At 43.0% G+C, this 23,687-nt stretch overlaps 1 protein-coding gene across 1 annotated transcript; it reads left to right on the forward strand.

Annotated features, from left to right (window-relative positions):
* Nucleotides 1-11,163: 11,163 nt before the first annotated feature.
* LOC124660184 (protein MICRORCHIDIA 6-like) lies at nucleotides 11,164-22,599 on the forward strand. Its single transcript, XM_047197980.1, has 19 exons — nucleotides 11,164-11,617; nucleotides 11,688-11,762; nucleotides 13,546-13,580; nucleotides 13,677-13,755; nucleotides 13,845-13,934; nucleotides 14,024-14,099; nucleotides 14,456-14,534; nucleotides 14,658-14,792; nucleotides 15,407-15,505; nucleotides 16,906-17,007; nucleotides 17,112-17,258; nucleotides 17,944-18,036; nucleotides 18,635-18,686; nucleotides 19,125-19,236; nucleotides 20,235-20,395; nucleotides 20,474-20,541; nucleotides 20,783-20,859; nucleotides 21,183-21,225; nucleotides 22,179-22,599. Exons 1-19 carry the CDS (start codon nucleotides 11,260-11,262, stop codon nucleotides 22,275-22,277), a joined length of 1,980 nt encoding a protein of 659 aa, XP_047053936.1. The 5' UTR covers nucleotides 11,164-11,259; the 3' UTR covers nucleotides 22,278-22,599.
* Nucleotides 22,600-23,687: the final 1,088 nt, after the last annotated feature.

Genomic DNA, 23,687 nt, shown 5'->3' on the forward strand with positions numbered 1-23,687 from the left:
TTATGCTCGATAGTGGGTTCATGCCCGCATTGACACTCGGGACGGTGACGTAAAGTTCTAAGGTTGTGTTGTGCTGTTGCCACTAGGGATAAAACATTGATGCTATGTCTAAGGATGTAGTTGTTGATTACATTACGCACCATACTTAATGCAATTGTCCGTTGCTTGCAACTTAATACCGGAGGGGGTTCGGATGATAACCCGAAGGTGGACTTTTTAGGCATAGATGCAGTTGGATGGCGGTCTATGTACTTTGTCGTAATGCCCAATTAAATCTCACTATACTCATCATGATATGTATGTGCATGGTCATGCTCTCTTTATTTGTCAATTGCCCAACCGTAATTTGTTCACCCAACATGCTGTTCGTCTTATGGGAGAGACACCTCTAGTGAACTGTGGACCCCGGTCCAATTCTCTTTACTCGAAATACAATCTATCGCAATACTTGTTTCTACTCGTTTTCTCTCGCAAACAATCATCTTCCACACAATACGGTTAATCCTTTGTTACAGCAAGCCGGTGAGATTGACAACCTCACTGTTTCGTTGGGGCAAAGTACTTTGGTTGTGTTGTGCAGGTTCCACGTTGGCGCCGGAATCTCTGGTGTTGCGCCGCACTACGTCCCGCCGCCATCAACCTTCAACGTGCTTCTTGGCTCCTCCTGGTTCGATAAACCTTGGTTTCTTTCTGAGGGAAAACTTGCTGCTGTGCTCATCATACCTTCCTCTTGGGGTTGCCCAACGAACGTGTGAAATACACGCCATCACTTGTCCATACCATGATTGTTTCCTAAAGATATTGGGGGAGCTTCTCATGTTATACAAATGGTGCACTTTGCATTCAAACGCAAATTCTCCAAGTGCATACATTATGGGGGAGCTATCTTAATATCTTATATGGAATCAAGATTTTAAGCTTATCATAATATATATGTGACTCTAGCTCGGTTTGTCATTGTATACCAAAAAGGGGGAGATTGTAAGCGTATTTTACCGTTATCCATTATTTTGGTTACAATGACACCGTAGCAAGAGTATTTGGACTAATACATTCCTACAAGATTATTCTTAGGTATTAGTCTAACAGGTATAATGGTGTATCAATGGAACAAGGTGTAGGGAGACCCCCCACTTCGAATAAAAGAAGGGAAGCTCAGGCCGGCAAATGGTCCGGCGACACCAGTGCACACCGAGCTGATTCCAGGGAGCCGGCGCCTTTCGCTCGGTACCAGCGTCCGGTTGATGCCGGCTGGCCCGGCGCCCTGCCCGGAGGCACCAGCCCCATCACCGGACCACTCAGCGCATACCGGCTCCTACACCGGTGACTACCGAAGCAAATGTACTGCAAGCCCAGAACATCGTCTGGCACTGCCCCGACACCTGGCCCAGCGGCTGCCGGCCTGTCCGGCCTGTGGCCCGGTGGCACCGGGTGTGGCACCGGGTGTGGCACTGGCCAGCCCGGTGGCAGGCCCGGCACACTGATACGTCTCAAACGTATCTATAATTTCTTATGTTCCATGCTACTTTTATGATGATACTCACATGTTTTAAACACATTATATGTCATTATTATGCATTTTCCGGCACTAACCTATTGACGAGATGCCGAAGAGCCGGTTGTTGTTTTCTGCTGTTTTTGGTTTCGAAATCCTACAAAGGAAATATTCTCGGAATTGGACGAAATCAACGCCCAGGGGCTTATTTTTCCACGAAGCTTCCAGAAGACCGAGGGAGAAACGAAGTGGGGCCACGGGGCGCCGCCACACTAGGGCGGCGCGGCCTAAGGGGGGCCCGCGCGGCCCTAGCGTGTGGGGCCCCCGTGACTCCTCCGACTCCGCCCTTCCGCCTACTTAAAGCCTTCGTCGCGAAACCCTCTGTACCGAGAGCCACGATACGGAAAACCTTCCAGAGACGCCGCCGCCGCCAATCCCATCTCGGGGAATTCAGGAGATCGCCTCCGGCACCCTGCCGGAGAGGGGAATCATCTCCCGGAGGTCTCTTCATCTCCATGATCGCCTCCGGATCGATGTGTGAGTAGTTCACCCCTGGACTATGGGTCCATAGCAGTAGCTAGATGGTTGTCTTCTCCTCATTGTGCTATCATGTTAGATCTTGTGAGCTGCCTATCATGATCAAGATCATCTATTTCTAATGCTACATGTTGTGTTTTTTTGGGATCCGATGAATATTGAATACTATGTCAAGTTGATTATCAATCTATCATATATGTTGTTTATGTTCTTGCATGCTCTCCGTTGCTAGTAGAGGCTCTGGCCAAGTTGATACTTGTAACTCCAAGAGGGAGTATTTATGCTCGATAGTGGGTTCATGCCTCCATTGAATCGCGACGATGTGACAGAACGTTCTAAGGTTGTGGATGTGCTGTTGCCACTAGGGATAAAACATCGATGCTTTGTCTAAGGATATTTGTGTTGATTACATTACGCACCATACTTAATGCAATTGTATGTTGTTTACAACTTAATACCGGAAGGGGTTCGGATGATAACCTGAAAGTGGACTATTTAGGCATAGATGCATGCTGGATAGCGGTCTATGTACTTTGTCGTAATGCCCTGATTAAATCTCATAGTACTCATCATGATATATGTATGTGCATTGTTATGCCTTCTTTATTTGTCAATTGCCCAACTGTAATTTGTTTACCCAACATGCTATTTATCTTATGGGAGAGACACCACTAGTGAACTGTGGACCCCGGTCCATTCTTTACATCTGAAATACAATCTACTGCAATTGTTCTTTACTGTTCTTCGCAAACAAACATCATCTTCCATACTATACAATTAATCCTTTGTTTACAGCAAGCCGGTGAGATTGACAACCTCACTGTTACGTTGGGCAAAGTACTTTGATTGTGTTGTGCAGGTTCCACGTTGGCGCCGGAATCCCTGGTGTTGCGCCGCACTACACTTCGCCGCCATCAACCTTCAACGTGCTTCTTGGCTCCTACTGGTTCGATAAACCTTGGTTTCTTATCGAGGGAAACTTGCTTCTATACGCATCATACCTTCCACTTGGGGTTCCCAACGGACGTGTGCTTTACGCGTATCAAGCTAAATTTCCGGCGCCGTTGCCGGGGAACGAAGAAAAGTTACACCACAAAGATTTCTAACTCCCACGTCAACTACACGCCAGCAAGTAAATTTCTGGCGCCGTTGCCGGGGAGATCAAGACACGCTGCAAGGGGAGTCTCCACTTCCAATCTCTTTACTTCGTTTTTGTCTTGCTTTATTTTATTTACTACTTTGTTTGCTGCACTAAAACAAAACACAAAAAAATTAGTTGCTAGCTTTACTTTATTTACTATCTTGTTTGCGTTCTCCATATTAAAAACACAAAAAATTAGTTACTTGCATTTACTTTATTTACCTTTTGTTTATTTCATCATGTTTCCTCCTAAGTACACTCTAAAATACATACCGGTAGGACGAGGGTCTATAATTGGAAGAGATAATATAGAAGATTTTTTCACTCATGTTAGTACATCTGAAGATTTTGAAGATAGACACTTGGTAGAACTTGCTCCTACTTATGAAATTGCTGCTGCCTCTTTAGTACACATGTTGGAAACTAAATTTGTTAATCTCAATCCTATAATTCAGCATATGTTTCTTACACTCTCTGATATGGAGGAAGGAGAAAAGAAAGATTTTGTCTTAGAAACCCTTCTTAAAGAATTTGGTGCTGTAGCAAGAGAGGCTAGAAAAGTCTTTATTAAATATAGGATGCTTGGCTCTTACACCAACTTTGCTAGTACCCTTGAAAAGATGGACATTGATAGAATAAAGTACACTAATAATGTTAATAGGGAATATTTACACTATATAGAATATCCTGACTCTGAATAGTTACATGCAAGTCTATATAACATAGAAAAGCAGGCTGTCCATGACGGGTACGTGTGGGGTGAACCAAATTCTCAGTGAATTGGATTTTTCCATTCGAAGGGGATCATGATGGAGGGGAGATTAAGACATCAATACCTTGCAAGCTCCTAGGAATGCATGAAGCTCTAGAAAATAACTATGGTTGGCTTGTTCCTGAAAATTTGTTTGATGAGAATAGCAAGCCTAAGAGTAATGAAAAAGGAGCCTCTGAAACTTACATAGATAGGATACAATGCATAGTTGAGAAAACTCCAAACCCCTCTGTTGATGCTTCGTCTCTTGATAACACTTGATTCACACTTTCTGCACCTAGTTGAAAGGCGTTAAAGAAAAGCGCTTATGGGAGACAACCCATCATTTTACTACAGCACTTTTGTTTTATATTTGAGTCTTGGAAGTTGTTACTACTGTAGCAACCTCTCCTTATCTTTATTTTATTGCATTTTTGTGCCAAGTAAAGTCTTTGATAGTAAAGTCAATACTAGATTTGGATTACTGCGCAGAAACAGATTTCTTGCTGTCACGAATTTGGGCAGGGTTCTCTGTAGATAACTCAGAAAAATCTGCCAATTTACGTGTGTGATCCTCAGATATGTACGCAACTTTCATTAAATTTGAGCATTTTCATCTGAGCAAGTGAAGTGCCCCTGAAAAATTCGTCTTTACGGACTGTTCTGTTTTGACAGATTCTGCCTTTTATTTCGCATTGCCTGTTTTGCTATATTTGATGGATTTCTTTGTTCCATTAACTTTAAGTAGCTTTGTGCAATGTCCAGAAGTGTTAAGAATGATTATGTCACCTCTGAATATATGAATTTTCAATTATGCACTAACCCTCTAATGAGTTTGTTTTGAGTGTGGTGTGGAGGAAGTTTTCAAGGGTCAAGAGAGGAGGATGATACAATATGATCTAAGAAGAGTGAAAAGTCTAAGCTTGGGGATGCCCCCGTGGTTCATCCCTCGCATATTTTAAGAAGACTCAAGCATCTAAGCTTGGGGATGCCCAAGGCATCCCCTTCTTCATCGACAACTTATCAGGTCACCTCTAGTGAAACTATATTTTTATTCAGTCACATCTTATGCGCTTTACTTGGAGCGTATATTTGCTCTTATTTTTGTTTTTGTTTGAATAAAATCGGATCCTAGCATTCTTTGTGTGAGAGAGAGACACGCTCCGCTGTTGCATATGAACACATGTGTTCTTAGCTTTATTCTTAATGTTCACTGCGAAGGTTGAACTACTTCGTTCATTGATATATGGCTGGAAACGGAAAATGCCGCATGTGGTAAATGGTATAATGTCTTGAATAATTTGATACTTGGCAATTGTTGTGCTCATATAGATCATGTTTAAGCTCTTGCATCATGTACTTTGCACCTATTAATGAAGAACTACATAGAGCTTGTTAAAATTTGGTTTGCATGATTGGTCTCTCTAAGTCTAGATATTTTCTCGGTTGAGGTGTTTGAACAACAAGGAGACGATGTAAAGTCTTATAATACTTACAATATGTTCATATGTGAGTCTTGCTGCACCATTTTATACTTGAGTTTGCTTCAAACAACCTTGCTAGCCTAGCCTTGTATTGAGAGGGATTCTTCTCGTGCATCCAAATCCTTGAGCCAAAAACTATGCCATTTGTGTCCACCATACCTACCTACCACATGGTATTTCTCTGCCATTCCAAAGTACATTACTTGAGTGCTACCTTTAAACTTCTATTCTTTGCCTTTACAATATACAACTCATGGGAAAATAGCCTTAAAAACTATTGTGGTGAAGAATATGTACTTATGTATCTTATTTCTTAATAAGTTGCTTGTTGAGCGGTAACCATGTTTCTGGGGACGCCATCAACTTTTACCTTTGTTGAATATCATGTGAGTTGCTATGCATGTTCGTCTTGTCCGAAGTAAGGGCGATTTTCATGATCAAATGGTTTGAGTATGCATATTGTTAGAGAAGAACATTGGGCCGCTAACTAAAGCCATGAATCATGGTGGAAGTTTCGAGTTTGGACACAAATCCTCAATCTCTTATGAGAATATTATCTGTTGTTAAATGCTTATGCATTAAAGAGGAGTCCATTATCTCGTTGTCTATGTTGTCCCGGTATGGATGTCTAAGTTGAGAATAATCAAAAGCGAGAAATCCAATGCGAACTTTCTCCTTAGACCTCCGTACGAGCGGCAGAGAGGTACCCCTTTGTGACACTTGGTTGAAACATATGCTATGCAATGATAATCCGTGTTAATCCAAGCTAATTAGGACAAGGTGCGAGCACTATTAGTATTCTATGCATAAGGCTTGCAACTTATAGGATATCTTATACATAACACATATGATTTATTACTACCGTTGACAAAATTGTTTCTATGTTTTCAAAATGAAAAGCTCTAGCACAAAAATAGTAATCCATGCTTCCCTCTGTGAAGGGCCATTCTTCTACTTTATTGTTGAGTCGGTTTACCTACTTCTTTCTATCTTAGAAGCAAACACTTGTGTAAACTGTGTGCATTGATTCTTACATGTTTACCTATTGCACTTGTTATATTACTTTGTGTTGACAATTATCCATGAGATATACATGTTGAAGTTGAAAGCAACCGCTGAAACTTATATCTTTCTTTGTGTTGTTTCAAAGCTTTCTACTAAGAACTTATTGCTTTATGAGTTAATTGTTATGCAAGTCTTATTGATGCTTGTCTTGAAAGTATTATTCATGAAAAGTCTTTGCTATATGATTCAGTTGTTTACTCATTGTCTTCATCATTGCTTCGAATCTCTGCATTCATCTCATGTGCTTTACAATAGTATTGATCAAGATTATGATAGCATGTCACTTCAGAAATTATCCTTGTTATCGTTTACCTACTCGAGGGCGAGTAGGAACTAAGCTTGGGGATGCTTGATACGTCTCAAACGTATCTATAATTTCTTATGTTCCATGCTACTTTTATGATGATACTCACATGTTTTATACACATTATATGTCATTATTATGCATTTTCCGGCACTAACCTATTGACGAGATGCCGAAGAGCCGATTGCTTGTTTTCTCGCTGTTTTTGGTTTCGAAATCCTACAAAGGAAATATTCTCGGAATTGGAGGAAATCAACGCCCAGGGGCTTATTTTTCCACGAAGCTTCCAGAAGACCGAGGGAGAAACGAAGTGGGGCCACGGGGCGCCGCCACACTAGGGCGGCGCGGCCTAAGGGGGGCCCGCGCGGCCCTAGCGTGTGGGGCCCCCGTGACTCCTCTAACTCCGCCCTTCCGCCTACTTAAAGCCTTCGTCGCGAAACCCTCTGTACCGAGAGTCACGATACGGAAAACCTTCCAGAGACGTCGCCGCCGTCAATCCCATCTCGGGGGATTCAGGAGATCGCCTCCGGCACCCTGCCGGAGAGGGGAATCATCTCCCGGAGGTCTCTTCATCGCCATGATTGCCTCCGGATCGATGTGTGAGTAGTTCACCCCTGGACTATGGGTCCATAGCAGTAGCTAGATGGTTGTCTTCTCCTCTATCATGTTAGATCTTGTGAGCTGCCTATCATGATCAAGATCATCTATTTGTAATGCTACATGTTGTGTTTGTTGGGATCCGATGAATATTGAATACTATGTCAAGTTGATTATCAATCTATCATATATGTTGTTTATGTTCTTGCATGCTCTCCGTTGCTAGTAGGGGCTCTGGCCAAGTTGATACTTGTAACTCCAAGAGGGAGTATTTATGCTCGATAGTGGGTTCATGCCTCCATTGAATCTGGGACAGTGACAGAAAGTTCTAAGGTTGTGGATGTGCTGTTGCCACTAGGGATAAAACATCGATGCTTTGTCTAAGGATATTTGTGTTGATTACATTACGCACCATATTTAATGCAATTGTATGTTGTTTACAACTTAATACCGGAAGGGGTTCGGATGATAACCTGAAAGTGGACTATTTAGGCATAGATGCATGCTGGATAGCGGTCTATGTACTTTGTCGTAATGCCCCGATTAAATCTCATAGTACTCATCATGATATATGTATGTGCATTGTTATGCCTTCTTTATTTGTCAATTGCCCAACTGTAATTTGTTCACCCAACATGCTATTTATCTTATGGGAGAGACACCACTAGTGAACTGTGGACCCCGGTCCATTCTTTACATCTGAAATACAATCTACTGCAATTGTTCTTTACTGTTCTTCGCAAACAAACATCATCTTCCACACTATACAATTAATCCTTTGTTTACAGCAAGCCGGTGAGATTGACAACCTCACTGTTACGTTGGGGCAAAGTACTTTGATTGTTGTGCAGGTTCCACGTTGGCGCCGGAATCCCTGGTGTTGCGCCGCACTACACTTCGCCGCCATCAACCTTCAACGTGCATCTTGGCTCCTACTGGTTCGATAAACCTTGGTTTCTTACTGAGGGAAACTTGCTTCTATACGCATCATACCTTCCACTTGGGGTTCCCAACGGACGTGTGCTTTACGCGTATCACACACCGGCCCCTTCGACAAAATGCTGAGTTGGACAAGTTATCAATGGTATGCAACGGCTGGATTTCAAGTGGACCTATATATACCCCTTCTTGTACCTTAGAACAGTGAGGCACTACACTACAACTATTCTTGAGCACTCTCTCTTATACTCCATTGATAGAAACACCAAAAGCCTCAGATCTCCCTCCTCCTCCACCCAAACTCATATCCCTGCGGGGAAAAGCTAGAGGAGGTCTTGATATATAGTTCCACCGAGCCAAATCATGTCCCCCTTGTATTCATTAAGATACATGCTCTGTAGGGTTTCTTGGAAACCCTAGGTGGGCAAAAGCGCCCGGAAGCATCCGGGCTGTGGATTTGCTCCTGACAAGATTGTGAAGGTTTGGATGCTACCTCAAAGTCTACCACAAGTGAAAGAGCTATTCCTTCGTGGGATAGGCTCCAGAGAAGAATGTGAGCCTTCGTGGCGCTGGGGGAATCCTTCGTGGGACCCCAACCTCTCCAAACGTGACGTACCTTCTTTGCAAAGGAAGGGAACACGGGAATAAACCTTCGTCTCCGCGTGCTATCGGTTATCTCTAACCGAACTCTTTACTTGTGATATATCTGCCTGTGAGAGCCTTCGTGCTCGAGTTACTTGTATCATCATATAGGGTGCCTTACCTAGTTTTCATTAGGCTCACCTTTATATTCCGCAAAGCCTAACATTGCAAAGAAATAATTAAAATTTGTAGAAACCTATTCACCCTCTCTAGGTTTACCACGTCTGAACTTACAGTTATGCTCTGTTAAATCTTAATACAAGATTGATGAAGCTTCTTTCTTGTGAAGTATAAGAGTGGTGTGTTGCATCATCTCTATGTTAGGACGTGGTGTCCATATTAATTCTGATCGCACATATAATATTATCTGCACCTTCATATCTCATTAATTAATTGATTTTTGTCCACCACAACTTTAAGAGAGAATAATCAAGTGAACCCATGAACCCCGGTTTCACACGGGGACAAAAACACCAAGTTTCACACTAAAGAAAAGTACAAAACTAGTCTAAACTTCAGTTCGCTTTCTATGTCTTATTGCCCAAGGGCTTGTAATAAGGTCGCAAATTTTCTTGTGAATTATGGGTCGAAAATGGTGCATGAACCCCAAGTCGTATGGCCGGGTGATGCTCCTACCTTCATGCATGACTTGGTTTCCAGTGGTTTGGCTGGACCTTTTGGTTAATTAGAATGAGATGATTCCAAGTTTCAAAAAAACCAGGGGAATATCTACTCACTGAAAATCCAACGAGTTTTAGAGCATCTCTAACAGAGCCCGTATTTGTCCGAACCGAAAAAACGGAGTTCAGTCTCCCAAAAAACGAATTGAGAGAGCATTTGGGCACGACGCAGAACAGAAACTGTAAACCCAAACCGAACTCGCGAAAATCAAACGACGCGGGAAATCTATCGACGGGGATTGCAGTCGATTTCATCCGATCAACCTTAATTTGATCATAATTCACACTAAATAGTGGCAAATACAACCGCATTGGACCTAAATTACGTACTACAGGCCTAATTAGACTAGAAATTAAATTTCCCGGCGACTATACTGTCACCCGGCGGCGGCGGAGGGTTTTTCGACGCCGCCGGCTGCTAGGCGACGACGAGGGCCGCCAGCTCGATTGCCGCCGCGCCGGAGGCGCCCCCGTAGAGCAGAGGCGGTCCGTCTGCATCGTCGTCGTCGCCGCTCGGGGGCAACGGCGGCAGCGGGGGGCTGCACCCGCCGGCAGCGGGGGGCTCCTCCGCTTCCCCAGCCGCAACTGTTGTTGCCGCCGCCGCCTCCGCAGCCGCAGCCGCCTCCGCGCGCGCTTGAAGGTGGCGCGCCATCAGCTCCGGCCACTTGCGGCCGGCCTGCTTCCATGCGCCGTCGGAGCGCGCCCGCCTGCCGCGCTCCGTCTCCGCCCGTACGCCAGGGGGGCGGCGACTTGCCCTTCCGGCGCCGGATCAGCCGCCGCCCCTACCCACGCGTGTTGCACGCGTCATTTCGAACGACGGGGTGTTGGTCGTAGCGGCGTCCGAGCGCCCGGGATTGCTCGTCGGAGCGGCGACGGGCTACGACGGCGGGAGAGGAGCGGCGGGAGGGGAGTAGGGTTTCCGAACCGAACTCCCCTCCGCGAACCCTTTTAATAGGGACCGTGCGGGGGATTTCTCGGGTCCCCGAACTTTCGATTCGAGCCGGCCCACTTTTTCGGGCGCTAATCTGCGCCAGTTTCGGCCGGAACCCGCCGGAAAAGTTCGGTTCCGGCGGGATTTACGGGCTTTGTTAGAGTTGCTCTTACACAACAAACATTAGATATGGTGTATGAAAGTATCTAAAATGGCGTCAAGTAATGGATCTTGGTTAATAAGACATGATTAATGGATCTGGAGCTGGACCCGACGACGTTTCTTCATCATCTTTTGGGTCTTTAGTGCCAAAAATCAGGACTCGTTTGTAATTTCTTTTTCCCTTTGGCCCTTCTTGTAATTGTTACTCCACCGCTCAATGAAAGCTTCTAGGTCCCTCGAGGACCATCCCCTGTTCAAAAAAAAAAAACCAAAATTTCCAACCACCCCCAAAACCCTTCTATTTTACACGTCCTGGGTCCTGACCTACAACGCACCCAAACTCAGCAGCTGCAGAAAGCAACCGCAAGAGGGGAGACCGAGAGCGTACGCGCGCCGAGTGACATACCCCTGTCCCTAGAAACAACGACCCTCCAGAAGCTCGGAGAGAGGAAAGAGTGAGCTAAACCATCATAATTTGTAAAAGAAAAAAAAAGCCCTAGATACCAGAGGGCTCCGACGCCGGAGACGGTGATGAGGTCCGGCGGCGCCTCCGCCGAGGTGATAGATCTCTCCAGTGACGACGACGACGAGCCCGTCCCCAGCACCAGCACCAGCTCCGTCGCCATCGCCATCTTCCCTTCCTCCCCCCGCGATATCAAGCCGTACGAGCTCGCCGATGTGAAGCCGCCCTTGCTTTACCCGCCCCAGCCCCCGGGCTGCCGCGCCCTCGTGCCCGTCAAGAACGAGGACCCCGTGCCCGTGCCACTCGCCTTCCAGCCCTCTGAGCCTGAGCCCCCCAGGGTCCTTCCACCGCCGCGCCTCTGCCGCCAGTTTTGGAAGTCCGGGGAATACGTCGTCGCCCGCCGCAACCCCGACGCCGATGCCCCTGGTACGCATCTCCTTTTGATTTCGATCTAGTCAGATTGGTGAGGGAACTGAGGATTTGGTCATGTCAACAGGTGGGCGGAATCGACTGCGGATCAATCCAAAGTTCCTACACTCAAACGCTACTTCCCACAAGTGGGCATTTGGGGGTATGTTGGTTAAATGCAGTTTTGAAGTAAATTCCATACACACGAGTTTCTGTTTAATGCAGTTTTTCAGTAAGGGCATCTCCAACCGGGCGACCCAAACGGACGCGCTGGGCCGTCCGTTTTGGGCCGTTTGGGTCGCCGCCCGGACACGCGGACAGCGGCCCGCGTCCGCGTGTCCGTTTGGGTCGCGCGCTGCGCCCAACGCGCGGACGCATCGCAAATTGGAGAAACACGAAAACAAATTTAAAAGGGCAAATTTAAACGATATTTGATTAAACATATGCCCTATTTTGGGCAAATTTAGTACATAGCCCTATTTTGGGCAAATAAAACTAACAAAAGAAGCCCCTATATGGGCTTTTAAATTTAAACTAAAATATAAACAGAAAATAAAAAACCCTCTAGGGTTTGGTCGGCGGCGCGGTGGCCGCCGGTGCGCCGCCTAGCCCCCGTGGGCGTCGTCGGCGACGTCGTCCGAGGTCCCCGGCGGCGAGGCACCGTTGTGGCTCGACCGCGCCGGGGACTCCGGCCAGGGAGACCACGGGGCCTCCTCCCACGGCGAGCGGGGGTCCGGAGCCACCCGCGCCACCGGAGGCGCTGCTGCCTCTCTGCGCCGGCGGCGCCGCCCGGCCTCCTCGGCGCCGACTCCTCCGGCGGCGGCACCTCTCCTCCCGGCGGCGCCGCTGCTCGGCGGCGCGGCGCCCGGCCTCCTCCCGCCGCGCCGTCTCCTCCTCCTCCTCCCGTCGCGCCCGGAGGGCCCGGGCGTAGAGCTCCCAGCCCTCCGCGTCCTCCACCTCCCCGCCGCGCCGCCTCCTCCATTTCGGAGGTGCGAATGGCCGCATGGAGTTGCGGCCATTGCGCCTCCTCCTCCGCCGCCGAGACGATGAGGGCGGCGCGGAGGTCCGGGTCCTCCTCCGAGGACTCGGGCTTGGGCTCGAGCAGCAGCGGCGGCGGTTGCGGCAATGCCGCGCCGCGGCGGGCGGCCTCTTCGATGTGGAGGCCGCCTCGGTTTCCGCACGATGGTCGCAGCCGCCGGCGGCCGACGCCGATCGCTGCCGGCCTCGTCGTCGTTCGCTCCGGGAGCGAACCGTCGCTTCGGGGCCATGGCGGCGGTTTTTGCTCGGGGAGTGGAGTGGGGACCGGAGTGGAGGGCCGGATCCCCTCCGGTCCCCATTTAATAGACTCCCCGGTCACCGACAGGTGGGCCCAAGGGAGACGAGGCGACCGAGCACGCGGACGCGAGCGGACGGCGCGTGCCATCCGCGGCCACGCAAACCTAGCCCAGATTTGGGCCGGGTTTGCGTCGTTCCGGACGCCGCGGCCGTCCGCTTTTGCGGTGTGTCCCCGCGTTGGGCCGGGTTTTTGTCCGGCTGGACCCATCCGGACGCGCGGGCGCGGGATGGGTCGCCCCGTTGGAGATGCCCTAAACACTTCATACACATTGGTTTCCTCTTGTAAATTGCATGTTCGCTTCAGTAAATAAAACTTCCACTTCTTAATCAAGTACTCACTTGAGTAAAACAACAAGGAAATACGTTGCGTAATTGTTATATCGTTTAACATCAAGATATGTCTATGCCACATACTAGGTATATTTGTAAGTAGAGGCTTGAATCATTGTGTAAACACTAGCACTTACGGAATCAGTCTAGGACATTATTTATTTTGGTTTCTGGATATTCCTTTTTGGTAAATTCAATCATGCCAGAGACATTTTTGCCATATGTTACTTTCTCTCCACCTGTTTGTATTTAATGTTGGATTTGCCTTTTTTTTTTTGCAGCCATTGCCGAGCTTCTTGATAATGCAATCGACGAGGTAACTAACGATGCTCAATTGGCTTCAATCCTAAAAGAGAACGCAATTCAACATGAATGCCACTTATGGTTTATTTTGCTGCGTATTTTCTCTCAGGTTAATAATGGGGCAACATTTGTTCGTGTTAATAAATTCACAAATCCACGTGATGGCAGTCCCGCGTTGTTGATTCAAGGTTAGCACATTCAAAAAGACAAATAAATGTGGATCTAGTTAGTTGATAGAAACTTCAATAATGACCTTGTGGTGTTTCGTATGGACAAGATGATGGAGGGGGGATGGATCCAGAGGCACTGAGATGTTGCATGAGCTTTGGATTTTCAGAGAAGCAGTCTGATGCTTTCATCGGGCAATGTACAATCTTACTGTCCTTCTTTCTATTTCCTTGTGAGATTGATATCTTTAAGTCTTTACTATTGGAGTCATTGTTACTTGCTTGTCAGATGGCAATGGTTTCAAAACTAGCACAATGAGGCTTGGAGCGGATGTCATTGTTTTTACACAGAGCAAAAAAAATTGGTATTTCTCCGTACTCTACTAAAACTCCAATTCTTCACCTAGGTCTTTTTTGTTACATAAGTAACTCTTAAGGAAAGAGCAGTATAAATTGAAGATTAAAGCATGAGATGAGGCATTTATTGGAAGTAGTTTGAAGTGTCCATATGCCCTTTTGCAATGCTTTTGAATAAAAGTTGGCATGCTCCTTGTCAGACAAACACCCATGCTTCACTGTGCCACTGCCATCGAACCTAGCTGTCATCCGGTTTTATTGTTTAAAATTCAATTATACCTCACACTCCCTCTCTAGCTCCAGTAAAATTTCTGGATACCCCAGTTCATGTACCGATTCAGGAAATTTGTCTCTGTTATTGTAGGGCACCCACAAGAAGTATTGGCCTTCTTTCTTACACATTTCTGATGGAAACAGGCTGCGATGATGTACTGGTGCCAACAGTAAGTCTGATGCTTTCTCTGTAAGCTGTTGTAGTGTTGTCATGTTCTGAAAATTTCTACTTATCTCGTTGTCGAGCTACTTTGTAGTTTTACTTATCTTCTTGGACCTTGTCTCTGTTGCAGGTAGATTACCAGTTAGATCTTGCAACTGCTTCATATACCCAGCTGTTACGTCACAATCAGAAGCTCTTCTCTTCTAATTTGGCAATCCTTTCGAAATGGTCCCCTTTTGCTAGTGAAGCTGAGTTGCTTAAACAAGTATGTACTATCTAGCTAAAATTTGATTGTTTTGGTATATTTCTGGTGACTAGTTGATTGATGATAATAATCATATAAAGAATAGTACTCTATAAAGAAATAAAGAACGAGTTATTAGATCGTATGGAAATTAGGAGGCTTGACAGATTAACTAATAGCCTTTATAAGTAAAATGGTTTAGAAATGCATTAGGTTTGCCCTTTTATAGTAAGACCCACATGCCGAGGTGTATGTTCTCTAGCATGCTGTATAATCATGGTTTGGAAGGCGTTAAGGTGTCTTAGAGCGGTTTGGGGGTGCTCTTGCGCCTATGCGGGCGCTTTGGACGCCTAGGCGCCTAAAGCGGTCGATTTTCCAAGGCGGAGGGGGTGCCTTGACGCCTAAGCGTCGCCTTCAAAACCATGCGTATAATATTAGATGCATATTGCATTATTTGTTTATGGCAAAATATGCATGTGATAATTCATCTCTAAAGTATGCTTGTCCTAGTTTATACCAATTCTTGATGGACAGTTAGTTTGTAGAGTATGTGTCATCTATTTCTGTAGATCAGCTTATCATCCTGGTTGACCTTTTATCTGGTTTATTTCAATAGTATCTTATCTCTGATACAGTTTGATGATATGGGTGAGCATGGAACAAAAATAATTGTATACAACCTCTGGTTCAACGATGATGGGGACATGGAGCTTGATTTCAACTCTGATACCAAGGTTTGTAATGTTGGCCTCTTGTGGAGCTATATTTTGTTGATGTCCCAATACTTGGTGCATTTATTGTATCAATTAACTTAGGATGACTTGAGAGAGTCATGGCAGAGCTTAACTTAATTTAGATCATGCTCAATGGCGAGTACTCCTAACATTACCTTCCATTTCTTTTTTTCCATTCTCATTTGCCAGCTTTCCATAACTGTGAAGGATTAGCTTGAGGTTCAGTAAGCATGGTTTCATAGACACAAACATGGCAGCATTCCACATTATGTGCATGGTGGCAATGATTACCCAAAATAACTTGTTGGGGCCCACATATTAGTTCAATCTACTATAGAGACCAATTTAATGATACAAGATAGGAGGATAAGTACATGGGCTTAAAGTCAAGGATTAGTTTATTTGGGGAGTGTTTGCTTCTTTTCTTGCCTTTTGTTGCTAGTTGCGTAAGAGATGAGAAGGGTGATATAATATATGTAACTAATGACAGAACAAGCTCTTCAACCGGGCCTTCCCCCTAGTTTTCTTGTATAGCAGTTCTTCAACTGAGTGCGTCAATTTGGCTCCCGGGTTCACTCGAGCCCTTTATTTTAAACATTCAAAAATATATTTTTAAAGTTTCAAAGAATTCTGAAAAAATATGTATATATAGGCAATGATGTATGCTTCAAGTGTGCAATGTCTCAATCCGAAATATGTTGTATACTACTTCTACACAAAAAGACAAAATTATAGATCTGGGTGTGAACAGTGCACCTTAAAACCTTGTCAGATTTTGTCTTTTTATGTAGCCCATAATACAACGTATTTCAGATTGAGATATTGCATGCTTGAAGCATACACCGTTACCTATATGTATATTTTTTCAGTTTTTTGAACTTCAAAATGCCATTTTTTATTTTTTTGAAATAAAAGGGTCCAGTGAGCTCGGGCTCCAAATACATTATCCGTTCTTGAACTGGCCTTTCCTCCTCTAATATGCTCTTTATAATAGTAACAACTAGCTGTCTGTACATGACTGTTGAACACACATATAAAATAGAAAAACAAAAACCATATATGTGTATCAAATTGAATCCTCAATAGAACAACTTAAACACACCTTTCCGGCTTCCTCATTTGACAAGCTAGTTCTTGAGTAACGCAACAGGAATTGTGAAACACACTGTAGAAACATGACGTGGACATGATATGGCGACTCTATAGAACTGACATGGATTTGGTACATGCTGAATAAGTTTTGTGGTAGTCTCTGTTTTGGATCAAGTGATATGTTCAGTACATACGACATGCTATAGAGTAGAAGTGTTTGTTTATCCTAGTATCCTACATGCAACATGTTCTATCTTAGCATCGGCAGGTGTACCATTGGCTAAACGTTTTGATATACAACATTTTAGGATATCCTCATTACTGGGGGAGAGAAGAAGGTCAAATCCAATAAACCGGAGAAGATAGCAATGCAGAACTACGTTGCAAATCGACTTCGTTATTCACTTAGAGTTAAGTATTGATCCCCATTATCTGGTTTACTACATTTGCTTGGTTTATTTTGCTAGACAAACATTCCTTATTTGCATTTCTGTCGTAATTCGAATTTAAACAGGCATATGCATCCATCTTGTATCTTCGCGTACCTGATAGTTTCAGAATAATCCTGCGTGGACGAGATGTGGAACCACATAATGTTGTTAATGATTTGATGTATCGAGAATGTGTGTTGTATAAACCACAAATTTCTGGACTTACAGAGGTACGTGTAAATTAAATTTTTGTAGCATATTTTCCATTTTTACCATTTGATCAATGGAGCAACCCCTTTTAAGGCTTCAAGTCCGGTAGTTAAAACATTGTATATAATATTATAATTTACCTATATGGCTGCATCCTTTATACCTGTATTCTAATGGTTAATTTTCTCGTGATAAGTTCCTCGAATTGGATCTTATAGAAGTGTATAACTAAAGCAGAAAATCTGTATTTCTCTTTTTGATAAAATCAAGTTAAAATGTACATTGCTCATGTAGTTATATGCTGTTACTCATATCCATGTTATGCAAACTAGATCATTTCAGTTAAGTATGGATCACGAGGAAGTGCCAACATACTTTTACCCTTAGTGTTGTTCTATCATTGTTGTCAGATATGTCTACAATTGCTGATATGCTAGGCATGCAAGATCTTAATATTTTTATACTTGAAACACTCTCTTCCTCATAAGTCTTCAGCCTGAAACTAATACGTCATATCTCATATGTATCATCTGATCCTTTGGTAGTGGTTTTTACTCCAGTAAAATGGTCACTTGCTTTATTTTCCCATTTAACCTGCACTAGACTCTGTATAGGTCCTGCATGCAGACCTGATGTTCCATATTCAGCATAACAATTTTTAGAATGCATGCCTTCTCAGATTGGCTTCATGTTGTTTTGATTTAGCTATCTATAATCACCACCATCGGTTTTGTCAAAGGTGCCCCTGACACTGATGTACAAGGGTTCAACGTTTATCACAAGAATCGTTTAATAACGGTGAGAGCTTTCTTCCTTCCCATCAAACTTACAAACCTAGAATATTAATAAAGTTATTCTTTCAAGCAATGTCTTTCGCTGCAAATGAATGACTATTATGCTGATTTTTTTCGAAATGGACTATTATGCTGATGCAAATATAGTTCTTGTGAAATGCACTGGTAATTAATGTGAGGTAAGTCCAGATTTTGTATTGCAGATTACTGTTCAATTCACATAGTTGGTGAGAATATGATGTTGGAAATCACATCCACTTCGATGTAGCATTCATTAACATTCTAAAATAGTTGGTGGGACTAGTGAGTCATTTTGTGCACAACACATCTAATATAATCTAGTATTATTACAATGTAAATTCCTGGTCCCTGACTAGCTGGTTACAAGCATTTGCCCAAGTTGTAGTGCCATTGTGTTATGTGGTCTTCTAAGCAGCTTAATAACAATATAAAAGTTAAATCTCATGTGTGCAAACTTAAATACAACAAATTGAGTTCCAAATATAGCATAATATAGGGAAGGTATGATGTTTACTGGGCAAATGTATGTTGCTTCTGACCTTTTCTCTACTTGACAAGTCACACTTCCGAATTGTTTGCAGCCTTTCTGGAAAGTTGCCAGCAACTCATATGGCAAAGGGCGTGGTGTTGTGGGTAAGAGATTTTTACTTAGTAAAGCATATTTTCTTCTCCAATCTGGATCTGCTCCCTTTGTTCTCGTTCCTCTTTTTCTACTATAAAATTTGTTCTTTTTGAAAAATAATAAATTTGGCGCTGAAATATGACCACAAGTGTGTCCTACACAATACAATCAAATTGGTATAACTCTAAACAGTGAATATTATGCTATGCACAATTTGGTCTATTTGTGTAGGACAGATGGTCATAACATGACCAAAATTTGTAGGTGTATACATCTTATAGCATTGTAAACAACCATGTTTTTTTTTCTGTAACTTGATATAGTGGAAAAAGAGGAGAATATAGGGAGGAGATCCAAGTGGGTGGAGATAAGCATTTTCATTTTACTTAGTGACATCCAAGGTTTAGAGGGGACGGGATACTTACTTTTTGTTCTGTTTGTATTTTTAGGCATTCTTGAAGCAGGTTTCATCAAACCTACCCATGACAAACAGGATTTCGAGAAGTCAGTACTGTATCAAAGACTTGAGAATCGATTGAAAGAAATGACTTACGAATACTGGTAAAGGTTTTCTTTTTCTAGAAAGTTCTAAAGATTTGGAACAGTAATGCTAACTTTGTCATGTTTCTAATCTCTTGTAAACCCACACATGCTATCATAGCACACTAACAAGTATGCCCTGCTGTGATCATTTTTGCATTATTCGTTCAATCAAATATTTCTTGTCACTAGTTGGTGCATGCTTCCTGAATCAAGAACCACAAGTATACCATGTTTTGGGACCCTAGTGGTGATAGTCTTGTTTGTTTTGTCAGTTAACTTGATAATTAATACCTGATTTTGCCTTCTGGATCACACTATTTTGCTAGTGTTTTAGGTGTACCTCGTGCACTAGGTCCAGTGTTCACCATTCAAATGAAAACACCCGAAATAATTTGACAACAATCACAGAACATGCAAACTCGACATATTTTTTAATCCAATTTCTTCAGCAATAACCTCTGTCTTTGTTTTACTGCAGTATGAACCAGAACTGCACTTTCTGTTACAAATGCAGAAGCATGGATAAAAAAGAGCTATCACAGACATTGCAATATAATATATTAAAACATTTGCGATGCTGTATGTTGTGAGCTACTGCTGTGCTCGAACTGTAGCATTTGCTTCACCAATACCCAACACCAGCACATATTTTGTTTATTGATCCTGGTAGGAAGTTTTCCATAGGAGTTAAGAGTTAATTGCGTCACCAGTGATGGGAATTTTAGTTAGTTTGGCTTGTGAGAGAAATATTAGATGGCAGTGTCCAGTCATGACTATACGGCTGTCAATTGTACTTATAGGAAAAGCTATGCATCTATTGACCTCTCATTACTTGTTTTATTTGAGATTTGAGTCTACTCCATAAGTTGTTAACCTCTCTTCCTTGAATTTTTATGTGTTGTATTGATACATAAATATGACTACCCTGAGTATTTTTGTTGTTGATATGTCAGTGCCTGTTGTGCCCTTCTCCTTTTTTTTTTAGCTCGACTTAATGTCATTATTATTCTTTGCAGGGGCCTGCATTGCCATCGTCTTGGTTATGACAACAAGGCATTACCCAAAGCATCCCGTGCACAATATCGTGCTAAGCAGATAGATGCTGGTAGTTCCCCAGCAAGTGCTTCACATCAATTACTGGATGCTGATATTCCTACAAGCAGCCGCACAGAAAGCAGTGAGTAGTTTACCTTTCTAGGGCCACTTTGTCAAATTTCACTATTTAGCTAATCTTTGTTTTTTTGTTTTTAAACAGATATAGGACTGAAGAGAAATTTCGATGCCCTCGGAGCCATCACAGAAATAAATAAGCATCAGACAAAGGTAATACAACTAAAACCAAGGGCATCCCTGTTTTACGTCCTACTTCTACCCCTACCCCCCACACACAGGCACACGAGTGCAGCTGTGCACACACACACATAAGGAAAAACTGACCTGCCTTTTTATATATCGCAAAGGCAAATTTGTCGGTCAATCATAGAAGCACGGTTTGGTATTGAACATCTTCGAAATACTATGAGTGCCCTTACATGACTGATTTGTTGCTGGTTTTGTTTGACAGCATCGAGATGTTATTCAACGGAAACGTTTTAGTGAACACAAGACTCTAACACTTGAGAATGACAGATTGCGTGACGAGTAAGCACAATGCCACCAACATGTGCACTTCGTACATTTTTGTCTTAGCTAGTTTTAGAAGAAATTTCTACAGAGTTCAAAGCAGTTTTGGAAAAATATTTTTGCATGTGCAATTTTTCTATTGCTGCTGATGTAGTTGACACATAATATGGAAACAACTTGTTCATAAGAGGATTATCAATGCTCATATTTCTGGGTAGTATATGAAAACAAATATGAAGGCATCATGACAACAAAAAGATACGGCTCCTTTGAAGTGAAATATGCTATGTGGTTTACTTGGGTAATTTTATTGTTACAACCTTTTTATTTTGAATTTTCAGATGCTTGCAGTACGAGGAATCAGCGAAACAACTTACTGTAAAGGTATTATTATCTTTTTGTGCAAGTAAACTAGTATCTCTTACTGCTGTTCCATGAGTGCAAATGACGAGGTAAAGTACCTTAATGTCACTTAATGGTTAGATTCTTCAGTACCACAAATTCAACTGGAGACACAAGTGCTCAGTTAAGGCACAATCATGCTTTTTGAACTGGAATTGGCTCTGCCTGAGGGTGTTGCGGGGGAAATTGTTTTTTTTTCTTTCCATTTTTTCTTTTGAGCCATTAGTTCTTGAAGATCAGATTTTTCAGATATACACTTAGGAGAACTTTTGGTACGAGTTGATATGAAAGTTATGCAAATTGAGACTTGCTTGCATCTGTTGCCAACAGAATCAAATGGCTTTAGACTAGGTGATAGATTCATTTCATCGCACTAATGTTCAGAACTCCAGGTTACCTTCTCCCTACTATTGATGGTAAATCTTCTTGCTTACTAGTTACTAGGGGTGTTCAAATTCAGATCGAGTGGAACCACACCAAACCTGGTGAGCTAGCGCAGCTGATGCACTAGTTCAAAAGAATGTATACAGTTGTTTTTAGTGGTTTGACAGAAACTGGTTGTGAACAACCCCGTTGCTTACTGCCTGTATTGTCTGTGAATGTGGGTTTTAATAGAAACTACCATCCTGGTACAAAGGCAAATATGTTTTATCCAGACTTAAAGAAACCTACCTTTCTTGTAAATACCAGCCACAACATTTCATCGAAAGTACGGTCTACTTCACCATTGTCAAGGTGCAGCCTACATAGTGTGAAGTCCCACTTGTATTGGAAATGTATTCAGTTAGTGCCATTGCTGACAGTTTTGGCACTCGTTGGTTTTATTTTAATCTTTGGTTGATGCCTCTTGTACAGTCCTATTTGTTAATCTTTAGAGCTCGACGTCTTAGAGAATTGATTGATAAACAAATGAAATACCCTTTTCATTCTTATAGGAACAAAAGCTCCGGCATCAAATTGCTGAGGAAAGAAAGAATTATGAGGAATTATTAGAAGAGCTCAAGTCGTTAGATGTGAAGTTAGAGATACAATGACCTGTTTCTCATTGCACTTTGACTAACTGTATTTGGAGGACAAGGCTGAGTGTTGTGTTATGTAGCGCTGTTTATCGGAAGAAATGGTCCCGTGGACATGTGATATCTTCTGTCTACCCTTTGGTGGGTAGAGAGCTGTACAATTTTGACACAGTAATCTTTGTCGGGACCCTGTGATGAAATCTAGGCATGTATAGATGTTGTAGAAGTATGTGCATTATGTAATTTAATTGTAGAACAGGGATTTCGTGAGAATTCTTATCGCACTGTACATTACATCATTCTTTTCTGTCAATTGATGTGTTGATTCTGATTTGTTCCAGCAGAGAGTAGTGTTTAAAAGTAGTACGTTGTTGTACTATATGCTGAATTTCTTACTGAGCAAAGTTATAGTGTATCTGATGAATTTCTCACTAGGTGGTAACTATGCTGTTGTCGGTGTCGGTGCAGCCCTTTGTAACTTGTGGATATGACTGATTGTAATCATATTTCCCACAACTTTTCTTTCCTCCGGAATTTGGTCCGGCTGTGGGAATAGCTACGCAGGCTTTGATTGCCAGCCGTTAACTTGTCACATGTTTCTAGAAACTGATAATGAACCTCTTGGCTGCAGCTTATATTGAGAATTTGCAATTACTATTTCTGTGCCCCTTCTCTAAACACATTAAAGTAAAAATGTTCAAAAGATGTGGGGCTATTGAAGATGAAATGCTCTTCCTCTGTCCCACCAAAAGTGTCTCAATTTTATCAAAATTTAGATATATCTAGTAGATATTTTTGATGGGACGGAGGGAGTACATTAAAATGGAACATTTAGCTGCAGCTCAACCCTTTGTTCCTAACATGCATTTAGCTGCAGCTCAACCCTTTGTTTCTGGCATGATTTAATCTCTACTTTCTTAAAGACACACGAATATTAATCTTTCCAATTTATATACTCCCTCTGATCTATATTAGTTGCTACTGATATAGATGTATTTAGACATATTTTAGTTCTAGGTACATCCATACTAGTGGCAAGTAATATGAATTGGAGGGAGTACTTACCTTTGGTGGCTGTCTTTGGAAAGCCAGACACAATGTGTTGTTCAACAGGAAGAATTACATACCTCCTCAAGTGTATGCAGCTGCCAATGCAATTATTCGTAGAGCTAAGGTTGAAGGAACATCCACCGAAGAACAACAAAAGCTATTGATGCGGGACATCAACCTCAAATATCTCCTTCAAATCCGGTGCATCACAACTCTAATGTTTTTGCAGGAAACATTATATTCTAGGACGCAGCTTGGTGAAGATGAGGTCCCTGTTGTTCGGGTTGATCCGCTGGCGGTGGATGACAACACTTCCGTTACGGTGAATCAGATCCAGCAACCGGAAAACATGCATCGTAGTAGTCATCCAATTGCATG

This window comes from Lolium rigidum, chromosome 6 (genome assembly GCF_022539505.1).
Source record: "Lolium rigidum isolate FL_2022 chromosome 6, APGP_CSIRO_Lrig_0.1, whole genome shotgun sequence".
In the NCBI taxonomy this organism is placed as follows: domain Eukaryota; kingdom Viridiplantae; phylum Streptophyta; class Magnoliopsida; order Poales; family Poaceae; genus Lolium; species Lolium rigidum.